This window comes from Hoplias malabaricus, chromosome 12 (genome assembly GCF_029633855.1).
Source record: "Hoplias malabaricus isolate fHopMal1 chromosome 12, fHopMal1.hap1, whole genome shotgun sequence".
Taxonomy (NCBI): Eukaryota; Metazoa; Chordata; class Actinopteri; order Characiformes; family Erythrinidae; genus Hoplias; species Hoplias malabaricus.
In genome coordinates, this window is record NC_089811.1 from 36,285,977 (window position 1) to 36,298,952 (window position 12,976).

General features: G+C 42.1%; 1 protein-coding gene across 1 annotated transcript in view; it reads right to left on the reverse strand.

Moving 5' to 3' along the window:
* The window catches only part of pard3bb (par-3 family cell polarity regulator beta b), a 309,049-nt gene extending 296,674 nt beyond the window's left edge, over positions 1–12,375 (reverse strand). The window contains exons 1-2 of the mRNA XM_066685934.1: positions 12,103–12,375; positions 11,422–11,649 (exon numbers count right to left, since the gene is read on the reverse strand). Coding sequence (XP_066542031.1) covers positions 11,422–11,538 — 117 coding nt within the window. The 5' untranslated portion in view covers positions 11,539–11,649; positions 12,103–12,375. The remainder of the gene's footprint in view (positions 1–11,421; positions 11,650–12,102) is intronic.
* Between the last annotated feature and the right edge of the window lie 601 nt (positions 12,376–12,976).

A 12,976-nucleotide genomic window follows, 5' to 3' on the forward strand; every position in this document is an offset into this window, starting at 1 on the left:
CGGGCCCAGCCTAGAAGAGGCATTTGCGCTTACTGATTGACTGACTGATCGACGTCTAATGTTGAAACGTGCATGTGCGAGTAGGAACCGTTAATTCTGCCGTATTTCACAGAGAGAACTTAAGGTGGCTCCACTACACCTCTACACCATCTGTTGTTACTTGTTAGTTTGGAACCGTTCGGCAGTGACCAGAGGTCCTCTTTTCCATGGACAAGTCTCATTTTGGGAACTAAAAAATGTGTGTTCAAGTGTTTAAGGGGTTAGAGTGTTGAGAGCTGAATTGGGACACACGCGCCGCTTCAGCGCTGTAGGCCCACCATCCACTGCGGTGAGCAGCTCAGTGTTTTACTGGAGCCTCCAACATAAATGTGTTGAACGTTGTTGAGGTAATTATTGTCATAGTCCCTTCTTTATGTTTGGAGAATGCTTCTGTGACCCAGCGTTTTGTTTTCTACTTTGTATTTAACAAACAGAAAGTCAACCTGTCTGTCCCTATAACGACACGAATACACGGACACACCCCACCATTATTGACAGCTTTTTGTTTAACTTTACACGAAAAATTGACAAAACCTCTGGATTATTATTAAGTCAGGACATCGGTGCGAGGTGTTACTCGAAATAAACGAGGCTGTGAATTAATTACAACACCGTTTTATCTGTCGGACCCTTATAGAAATGTAAGTCGGTAATAAATATCTAGTTCCCAGCGATGCCTTGTTCCTTTTCACGTGTAGATTACTTAGTTGATAAAATGTTAAGGTGCTTGGTTTTAGAGATTTTTAAAACTTTAATATTATCTGGTTGCTTTCTTGTAGTGTGGCGGCACGGTGGTGCAGCAGGTAGTGTCGCAGTCACACAGCTCCAGTCGCCTGGAGGTTGTGGGTTCGATTCCCGCTCCGGGTGACTGTCTGTGAGGAGTTAGGTGTGTTCTCCCCGTGTCCGCGTGGGTTTCCTCCGGGTGCTCCGGTTTCCTCCCACAGTCCAAAAACACACGTTGGTAGGTGGATTGGCGACTCAAAAGTGTCCATTGGTGTGAGTGAATGTGTGTCTGTGTTGCCCTGTGAAGGACTGGCGCCCCCTCCAGGGTGTATTCCCAATGATTCCAGGTAGGCTCTGGACCCACCGCGATCCTGAACTGGATAAGTGCTTACAGATAATGAATGAATGAATGAATGAATGAATGAATGAATGCTTTCTTGTAAACGAGTTGCTTTAATGTCATCTCACCCCGGTGCTTCAGGTTTGTAGCTTTGTATGAACAGAAAATAACAGGCTTTCCGTGATCATACACACATCGTCAGAACTGACAAGATAAACTATTTTTATAGGTTGTTATTATTTGTTATTATTGTAAACAAAGTCATTGATATCAAGCACCAAAGCTTCTCCCGACCTTCCAATGACAAGGGGATGTATTTTGGCTAATGATGGCTTGCCTAGTTTCTCTTTGCTCTTGTTTGTTTAGGAAGTAGCCTAACTCTAATCTACAGAATCACTTCTTGTTGTTTATTTGTTCCATGTGCCACCATCAAATTCAGTTTCAAAGTGCATGGTCTATACAGTCTTATCGTAATGTATTTAGAAAGAGTTGTACAAAATAAATGTGTCTGGCATCCTGACAATAGCAAAGAGCTCTTCAGAGGACAGACGCTGCAAAAGCATTGTGGAACCCTCCAGGAACCACTAGATAACAGCAGTAGAGGGGAGGCTGCCAATGGTGGACATGGATCTCTATCAAATATCACACTCTGGTCCTTAGGGACAACTTTGTTGCCAAAACGCTTCACATCGCTAACTGCTAAACAGCAGTATCCCTTCGTTTGAAGTCCAGATAACAGTGGGCTAGTTTCCTCCAGATACCATGTGTCTTGTTTGAAACTCTCCCGAGCAGATGCTAACCAACTCCATTTCTGTAGGGAGGCATGCTAATTGTTTTTTTGGGTCTGGCAAAGGGCCAAGCATTTCGATGATATCAGCCCATTTGGCTGCCAGCTCAGCACTCAGGCATCTGGCATTCCTGAGCATAATGAAAAAATAGCATCACAGCTCCGGCCTACGTTCGCCTGGGTAATTAAGCGGTCCTTTTTACGCAGTCTGATAACTTCCTGAGCGACTCCCATGTACTTCCTCCACCTCCCCTTCTATTTCCTCCCTCTCTTTCTAGCACTTCTGCTTGGGACAATTATATCTGTCTTCTTCTCTTCCTCACTCTCACAGCAGACACAGTGCGCAGGCATTACCACAATTTAACTCCACTGAGTTACCAAGCCTGGAACATTCCTTAGAACTCTGGCTCAAGATCACAGGCATCGTTTTTCCACCCTGCAGGAAACTGACATGTTTGGGTCAATGGAAACACCTCTCTGAATATTTCAAAACAACAAAGTAACAAGGGCTGGCAAGCAATCATGGGTTACAATACACACATACATCCACACACAAGAAATTAGAGAGCAAATCCTCAAGCAGTAATTTTGCTCTTTTAAAGTGATAGCACTCATACACAGGCATATGACGGCATTAAAAAAGGGTGAAGATTAGTGCAACTAAATCTAGGCCATTGCTTAGTTCACTTTAATCCTGAATCACATTAAATACATAATTACACAGCTGCAGGAAAATGTCTCCGATTACCATAACAAAAAAATTAAAGACTCTGAGCTGGAGAGACTTCAATAGCAGAGGATGAAATCTGGTAATTAACAACTTCCCAGCACTCCATCGCAGCGAGATAACACACAGCACAGTGGCTTTAAGCTGCGACACCAGGCTAAGAACTCCCCTTGTCCACAAACACGCAACACAGCGCACTAGGCTTTCCTATATCAGCATCCAGTATAAGTGCCTCCAATTCACAGCCATTTGGACAAGTTAAGAAGCTATAAAACTGCAAAGCATAGACATTAAAAGATCAATTACACTGCATGTAAAGCTAATCCAAACCAAATGAAAATAGTCAAGCAAGAGAGGGGGTCTCTAAGCCAGATTGTGCCACATACCTCAACACAGCTCACTACTCAAACATGGACTAAGCCCAATGAGAGAGGCAGAAATATTAGGCCTGTGTGATCTGTCCAGATAAAGACCAGCCTGCTTATTATGCAGCTAATCAATTTAAAATGAAGCAGCCTATCTCATTATCGCTAAGCTCCTAAACATTTAGGGATGAGATGGATTCATTATTAAATAATGGTATAATTACAGGTCTCAAAGACTTATTAAGACTAAATGAAAAATGTTAAGAGCAGTCTAATCTTTACACAACCAAACGATGCAACAAATGCACTTTCAAATGAACAGCTGAGCTACATAATACAGCAAAAAGAATACACATGAAGATTATACTGAACTATAAAGGCTTTAATGTTATTGCCACAAAGACCATTCTTCAAAGATAGACCTAAGCTAAGAAAAAAGGGTTTTAAATTGTTACAGTGGGCGGCACGGTGGCCTGGAGGTTGTGGGTTCGATTCCCTGTGTCAGCGTGGGTTTCCTCCGGGTGACTGTCTGTGAGGAGTGTGGTGTGTTCTCCCTGTGTCAGCGTGGGTTTCCTCCGGGTGACTGTCTGTGAGGAGTGTGGTGTGTTCTCCCTGTGTCTGCGTGGGTTTCCTCCGGGTGACTGTCTGTGAGGAGTGTGGTGTGTTCTCCCTGTGTCGTGGGTTTCCTCCGGGTGACTGTCTGTGAGGAGTGTGGTGTGTTCTCTCTGTGTCTGTGTGGGTTTCCTCCGGGTGACTGTCTGTGAGGAGTGTGATGTGTTCTCCCTGTGTCTGCGTGGGTCCAAAAACACACGTTGGTAGGTGGATTGGTGACTCAAAAGTGTGAGTGTGTGAAGTACTGGCGCCCCCTCCAGGGTGTGTTTCTGCCTTGCGCCCAATGATTCCCGGTAGGCTCTGGACTCACCGCAACCCTGAACTGGATAAGGGTTACAGATAATGAATGAATGTTGGACTAAGTATTAAAATGTAGTGTGTATGCTGTCATTTTGATATGTGTATAACGTTCATGATGGCATCACATTTGCAAAATGTAACATTTGTGTTTTAGCCTGGACACGATATTATTGAATAATATAATGTATATGAATAATAATAAATAAATAAAGTGGAAATACTCTGTAAATTATCAGTATTAATATGTTATGGGGCCTGTCAAATTAATCAAATCCTTCATCTTTTCTAACACTCAAAACAAGCTTTCTTTAAGAGGTGCTGTGCATGGGTCTACGTCTGCTAACACTGTTTTGCTAAGAGCAGTTTATGGCGTTCAGTCAAACAAACCACTAAAAGGTTAGGATTGGTATTTGACCCCTGAAGACCACTGTTTAACAGACAAAGCTATTGAAGTTTAGAGTCTCCTCTCCCAGTCTCATTTATTCACACAAATTAAATACAGCTCCCATTTGGTTTAGGTAGATCATTTATGCCATTATTCACCCCAAAGTTCTTATTATGACCGAAGAGTCCAGAGATGAACCCATCGTCCGTTTTGTATAACGTTTTTATGCTCCACTAAACCCAACTAACAGGACTGACTAGACTCTCTTTGAAATGTGTTTGTGTAGGGGACATTCTCGGAAACGTTGTCACAACAAAAATATATGTTGTCATACTGCTCACCTGTGTAAAAATATCTTGAATCCAAGCATGATTCCACGTACAAGGCTAAATACCGTGTCATTAAAACTTGAGGTAAGAGGTAAGCCATATTTCTTACAGAGAGAGAATATGGCTAGTACATTACAGCAGTGCAACAAATAGTTTTTTCTTTGTGGAAAAAAAAATTTATGGAAGAATGACACCATGTGACATGATTTGTAAAGTCTCTAGGCTTTCATGAATAAATGTAACATTATGATTATTAACTCTAATAATGAAACTTCAGAGGAAGGCTGAGGGGCATTTATTGCAGTCAGCTCATATTCTGATTCATACACTGTCTCATAGGGGAGCAGAAATAGTAATGAAAACAATCTATCATGTAAGATCGATAGTGTGTGTACCCAGGACTGATGTATCATACCACAGTATAATGTTTCCTATCAAAGCTAATACATGCAAAGCCAGCACCACTGTGCTGCTGTACGCCACAGCCACCAATCACAGGGTTTATGTTAAGCCAATGCGTGTATGCTTGGAAGAAGGAAAGACTACATAAAAGGCTTTGAGGGAAGTTTGTGGGTGTGTGTGTGTGTGTGTGTGTGTGTGTCTGCATGCATGTGAGCAACAAGAGGAAAACAAGGAAAAAAAGAGGCAAGCAAAATAACCAAATAAATAAATAAAAACTAGGAAGAGAAAGAGAGAAAGAGAGCTGAAAGTAAGAAAGAACATGAGTAACGAATGTGTAGCAAAACATCAGTAACAAGAACTCTGACAAATTCCTCACAACAAACCTGCAGTGAGAACAATGGTGGTAATAAATCAGTCAGTGTTATTGGACTAAAGTCCTATTCAAACAGGATTTTCACATGTTTTATCTGGGGACGGTGGGTATTTATTACCACAGTTTTTTACTGATTTTAGTCCTGTCCGAAAACGGTTCAGTCATTATTATGAGCATACATGTGTTAAAGCAATGAAAGCAATCTAAAGCTCTGATCAATGCCAGATGTGAACAGGGCCCAAAGGACTTCTGGATGCTTTAGGTAAGCTGTTCTGTAACATAGCCTGTAGCGTTCAAGTGCTACGAATAACTAGCCGGCTAATTTTCAAACCAGTCAATCTTTCAAATAGTGGGTTATAACGGGGTCACGAATGGGCGGCCTGTTGTCCATGTCCAGACCCAGACACTGTCCTACCAGGACCTGGACCTGTAACTGATAAACTATTAAGAGCTGTGACTCTTCTAGTCGTTATGGTTCAGGTTTAGCGTTCCAGGAAACTCACAGACTAACCGCAAGCGTTTCTGCCTTTCACACGTGAGGCTACTCAGCCAATCAGACCTGTGCGTTATGATGAGCGCTGAGACTCCAATGAATACGGGTTAAAATCCTCATTACACTGAGCATGGATTTTGTTTACGGGTGGGTGGGAAGTCCCACCCTTCAGCAGAAAGAACCAATCAGATTGTGGAATGCAGTGTGTTGCTTAAAGGCTAAGCACCACTTAATAGACATCCATTAAGTGATTGTAAGTGATTCATTTATATAATGTATATTGAAATGTAATTGAAAGTGTAATTTGATTTGTTAACTACATAAAAGTTTGCTATAACTACAAGGCTACTTCAATATACAGGATATGGCACTGATCATAATGCAGGTTATACATTGTATTCCGGACCTTGGCTTGAGAAATTTGCCTTAATGAATTTTAATTAATTACCCGTGGGTTATAATATAAATTATGATCATCCTCTAGTCCTCCATCAGTGGTCACAGGACACTGCCTATTGGATGCTGTTGGCTAGATACTTTGGTGGGTAGAATGTGCAGTCCAGCAGTGACACTGATGTGTTTAGAAAGTTAAGCGGTACTGCTGAGTCATATTTTATAGTTGTGGGTAGCACACAGGGCTTTGGGGTGTGACAACAGTGTTTTAATTGAATAGCCACTTCCTTCTCTGTCACAGAGACTTCTTCTTATCCCATGCGAATCGAACACCTTTATTGACTGTTTGAATTGCCCCAGAAATTCATTTGGAACTGAATTTGGAGACATTGAACCTTAAGTGATCTGAAACAGCAAAAATAAGCCAATATTAACCACCTATGGAGCAGGAATAGAGCATTATATACCCATTTACAGACACTGGGGCCCTATAAACACATCTGACCGGTTTCAAGCATGCAAACAAGATGATGATGATCAAGCAAATGGTGAGGAAACATCCTCTGAATTTTATCGCCTTCAAGGGACAGTGTAAAGGTGTTGCTAAAATATGGTAAGATCAGCTGCTTAACTATTAAGCCGTCCTTACGTAAGTTTTGCAGAGTTTCTTTGATAAATCAGTTTAAACAGAACTGTACAGTGCTCATATTTATATAAATATTAATGCACACATACATTTCATTCTTTGAACTGATTTATTCATGTTTGCTCATAGGCTTATTTGAAGGATGACACATTTAGTGTAATTAATAATACATTTTTTGTAATGAAAACTGCTTCAAATATTCATTCATTCATTCATTATCTGTAACCGCTTATCCAGTTCAGGGTCGCGGTGGGTCCAGAGCCTACCTGGAATCATTGGGCACAAGGCGGGAATACACCCTGGAGGGGGCGCCAGTCCTTCACAGGGCAACACACACACATTCACTCATACACTTACACCTACGGACACTTTTGAGTCGCCAATCCACCTACCAACGTGTGTTTTTGGACTGTTGGAGAAAACCAGAGCACCCGGAGGAAACCCACGCAGACACAGTGAGAACACACCACACTCCTCACAGACAGTCACCCGGAGGAAACCCACGCAGACACAGTGAGAACACACCACACTCCTCACAGACAGTCACCCGGAGGAAACCCACGCAGACACAGAGAGAACACACCACACTCCTCACAGACAGTCACCAGGAGCGGGATTTGAACCCACAACCTCCAGGTCCCTGGAGCTGTGTGACTGCGGCACCACCTGCTGCGCCACCGTGCCGCCCTGCTTCAAATATTTGCTTCTTAATTTTAATTTGTAATATGGGACTGTACAACTGAATTTAAATTTGTTAGCACACATTACGGGTGTTATTTCGCAGCATAGGATTGAAGTGTGTCTGACTTAGGAACAGTAACTAAGGGAACTGGACATTCTTTGAATTTTGCAGTGACCTGAGAGGTGTGGGAGTATAACCTTTAAGTGTGTGTGTGTGTGTGTGTGTGAGAGAGAGAGAGAGCGAGCAAGTACATGCAGGAGGAAAAAGGAAAAAAAAAGAATAGAGAAAGAAAAGAAAAAAAAGAAAATAAATGTTTAACACAGAGAGAAAAAGATTGCAGTTGGGTAGTGTGCGAGCACAGCCTGTGTGTGTTATCCTCCCTCTGACCCTGAATATCTCAGGACTCAATCAGTAAAGACAATGTGTGCAGGCTCATATCAAACAGTTCCCCTGGTCTGCAAATGGGGCCCAGGAGAGAGTAGCCAATCACAATCCAATCACATTCTTCCAAACAGCTCTATCCATCGAGCCTGAGTCCAGCATGTACATCACTGGCATACATACCAGCTCCGCAGGGACTAACAGCTAACAGAGCCGTGCCAACAAATAACACACTCTCAGATACAAAAAAAAGTGCACACAATGACACCTTGATGGACACAGAGCAGATATGAGCCTTTGTTGAGAACAGCCCTACTGTAAGAACACTAGAATATTATTAAAATACCAAGGGCTTCTCATGCATCACACCAATCCATCTCATGTCCAAAGCTAGCACGCCTAAACCTCTCCAAAATATGCAGGTTATATATTAATACACAGCTCCTATCTTCCAGACTCCCTGAATAATATTAACTTGTGGTGCAAGGCATGATGCAATAGAGTGGTTTCAGGCATAGCATCACACACCTGCATCAGCAAAAAAGCACAAGGGCAGCCAGTCTGCCCATCAGTCAAATTGCCACATCTAAAGACAGAGCAATAACGCACAATATTGCAGGCCAAGTAAGTCTTGCAGCAATCTGCAATCTCATTTCCACCCAGTGCCCCTACAGGGATGCAGGATGAGATGCCAATCGGTTATTAGGGTCCAGACTACAGCCTGAGAGAGAGACAGAGAGAGACAGACAGAGAGAGAGAGAGAGAGACACACAGAGAGAGAGAGAGAGAGACACACAGAGAGAGATCCACCTTTTCATCAGTCCACAGGGATGAGAAGGGGAGACGAGAGTGGGTCCCACTTAGGCTGCTGTGCTATTTAAATAATGGAGTCAATATGAGTTTGAGCAGCACCAGGGCTGAGCTTTGATGAGGAGTCAAAGGGTCACAGCTCTGGAGAGTCAGCGGCCTGGGCATTTTAGCTTTTCATTTGCATTTCACACAGAGAGGGACAGAACAAGTCACATACACCTGAATCATCCCAGCTCAGAGTGGGCTGGGCTATATGACAAAACTGCATCATCACAGTAATAAACACTGAATATAAGGCTCTGAGCGTCCTGTGAGTAACGTCAGTGCTATAAAATAACAGACAAGCTGCAACTTTATTAAAAATGAATCTCGATTAAGCCCCTTTTTATAGGTTTTTGTCCCACAAAAGGCTCTGCTGTACTCTACCTGAGGACCAGTGATTAGTTAGGCTTCTTCCTGTTTACAGGTAACGGTTGACTCTCATCTAACACCAAATTTAAATGAGAATTTATTGTTGATCCTCTTTTCTTTTTACTGTCAACAGGAGCTGTTTGTTATGATAGAGTTTTAGGGCCATGGAATTGAAAAAAAGGATAAGATTCTGAGAATAAAGTCAGAATTCTGAGAATAATCTCTGAATAATTCTGAGCAAAATCTATAAATAATTGAGTAAAACAAATCCCTATAATTCAGAGGATATAATGAGAATAGAGAAACACTGTTTGGGTTATTATTGATTATAAAATGTAGACAGACAGACTCACAGTCTGTGGGCCATGAGTGAGTTGTGAAAGAAGCCGTAAGTGAAGGGAACAGAATTATTTATTAAATGCATCCACACCACAGGACGACCCCATCAGTGCAGCCCCTGACTTTGATGAGGCTATAGCTAGTTTATAACTGGTATATAAGTAGTTTATTGTATGAGTCCATGAGCCGTGACGCGATGGAGCCTCGTGGGCGCCGGAGTTCCACTCGCTCTGGATCCATCATTTTCATGATCATTAATTACATCCTGTGAAACTACAGGCCCTCTTCTGAATAAACGGGTTCTTGCATCGATTCAGGGTTTAAACACTAATCACAATCTGGTCCTGATGTGGAAGAGAACTGAGTGTTTATTCCTGAAAACTATACCATAGCATAAAGGCTAAGCAGCAGCGATATGAAAGTGTCAAACAAATAAATACAGTGAAATTTGAGTTCCTAACTTGTGTTTATTGATAGTCAGAAAACATGTTATTTCTTACTAATTCAAGGAATAAGGTTTAAAAAACCCCCCTCCCCCCTAATAGGCGTCTTGCCTGTGACGTAGATGGTGGACAACAACTCTAGAAGTTGCACTTAATTTAATGCAAAATGACGAAAAGGTGTGTTGTTTTTGGCTGCAATCATTCAATGTACAGTGGGACATCTGTGCACAAATGGCCCAAAGATCCCAAAATATCCAGAAAATGGACTAAATTTGTCAACTTTAAACAGGCACTTTGGAAAGGACCATCCGCTCACTCCGTTATCTGTAGCTCATTTCACTGGCGCTTTTCCAACAATATGGGCATGTAAGGACACCAACGAAAGGTGTTAAAGAGCCTCTGTAACATGGAGGTAAACAGGGTGAGGACACTCACTTCGCCTGTTTTAGTTGGTGTTAGTTAACGTTAGCTTGACTTGCTAAACTCGGTGGCTCAGATTATACTCGGCTACGTAGCTGCATTACGGAGGTTTATAGTGTCGGATGAATTCGAGTTCGACTTCGATCACATTTACAAGAATAACGGTACCTCTAAATTTGAGTTTAGCTTATTGCTAGGCTATTGTCATGAATAATGTTGGTTATTTAGCTAGATACTGTCATAACAGTCAGTCATAACGGTGTTTTACCGCAGCGTTGTTCAGCTGTTGTCCACCAGTGACGTCACGGCTGCGTTCAAGAATTTCCGTAGGAGCTCGGGTTTTTCCGTCAATTTAATAAAATTGTCAGTTTTAAAGCAAATTAAGCTGCTATTTTCATTTTAATTCATACTTATATCTGTCACTAACTACAATAATGTGAAATATTCATGGAGCTCCATTAAGTGGTGCTTAGCCTTTAAACAACACACTGCACTCCACAATTACACTGTGTCTGCCCCATTATACGTGCAGCAAATTATTCCAGGATTATTCTCAGAATTCTGACTTTTTTCTTGGAATAGTATTTATTTATTTATTTATTTATTTATTTATTTTCAATGCCATGGCCCTAAAACTCCATCGTAGTTTGTGGAGTCTAGTGACCAATCTAAAAACTTTTTTTAATGACAGCTTTTTAGGTTAATTTTATTTTTATTTAAAAGCTAAACAGCAAATTTCAATGTAACATCTTATTTTTTTTCCTCCATTGTATATTTAAGGCCCATTTCCCACTACATTCCTGAATGTACTTTGACAAACAGCAAACCTCCCAATGTGTCATGGTCATCTGCTTAACCTCGTGGATTTGGTCATCCAGTGACACAATGCACAATCTGTTGACTGCTCCACAATTAAATAACAAGGTAAAATAGCACCTCAACAAAACCTTTGTAACATAATGCATTTACATGAATGTATTTTGTAAGTTGAGTGTACACTGGGCAAAACCTCCCTCTTTACCTGTTCAAGAAGCTTCCTGTATCTTTGTGTGGCTTGTTGAATAAGATCCCGGACGGTCCAGCCTTCCTTGCATGGCACCACCACCCCAGTCCTTCCAAAAGTAACTGTAACTTTCATCTTGTCGTGTCCAGATTCTTCAGTTTAGTTCATCAGCAGCAGCAGGTGCGGTCAACACTGAGGAACTGCACTCCTACAGAGGCTCTTCAGCTTCACCAGCCTGGGCTTTACCTCAGAACACAATGTTCAACGTCAAAAACATGTAAATGAGTGTAGGTTTAAATAAAAACAACGGCCAACGGTTGTAAACATTTCCAACAGAAGCTAGACAGCTGAATGTTCAAATTAACCTTCACAAAGTGAAGTTTAAATACTGATAACAACAGAGTACGTTTAGTTTGAGGGGTTGTTGTTGTGAAAAAGCTCTTCTAAGGTGATTTAAGTATATTTTTTAATCCTTCTGTAGGCTCCCGCACATCCAGGACAGTTAGCTATCTTCCCACAGGGGGATGGATAATGGGAGGGGGGGCGGTGAGTTAGCAACGCTGCTAAGCTAACTTACCTTTCTGCTTCGCTGCAGTTTTCTGTTAGTAAACACAAACAAACAGAAAGGCAAACTTTATCCAAAGCCCCACACTGCCCTCAAACAGACCCATTTTACCCTATATCCGCTGTGGTACTTACTGCTAACAGACGGAGAGTCAGCAGGAGGCAGGCTGAGAGTCTGAGCGGTAAAAACCTCCGTTCGCTGGTTAAGCAGTTACCATCCTCTTACTCCTGACCTGGAAACTCCTCCACAGTGTCCACTCACTGCCCTTTATAAACGACTACCGTGGGACTCGTTAGTGTCCGACTTTTCCGTGTGCTGAAGTCCTTTCGCCATTCCAGCTTTCCTCGGTCCTGCACTCTTCTCCAGAACTGTGCAGGGCCACGCACTGGAACTTTTGTTAAAGGGCCAGTGACCTGTTTGCTAATCCGCTCCTCGGCTCTCTCTGCTCTGGTAAAGGTCTGGCTGTTCTCTTTCACCAGAGTTGAGTATTATATTGTGTATTATAAACAGTATATGATTTGGGACGCATCATACAGGAAAGGTGGGTCCTCACCATCTCCAAATTTCCAACTCCACCACACTAAACCCCAGAATTGTGGTTTTAGAGTTCACTGTGCACTGAAGATGAGACAAACACAGCACTTCTGTTTACACCTGGTCACTTCATCCATCTTGAGTGTCAGGATTATATTTGGACACGGTAAATGCACCCATGATGTATTTAAAACATATTATGATTGCTGAAACCACTTCAGGAGGTGGTCTGAGATGCATTTGTGCCACATATTGTAAAGGCATTCATCTTTCCAAAACACATTCCACGACCAAAACTCCCCAGCCGAAATTCCTACCCAAGCAGCACGTCACTGGGAATGTGATCTGTGTTTGTGAGAAAGAGAATCGTGTGGGATGCAAATGGTCGGGGACTGGATAAAACAAATGCATGACAGCAATATGAGCTTTGATTAAGTTCCAATTTCCACATGCCCTCACCCTCTTCCACTGACC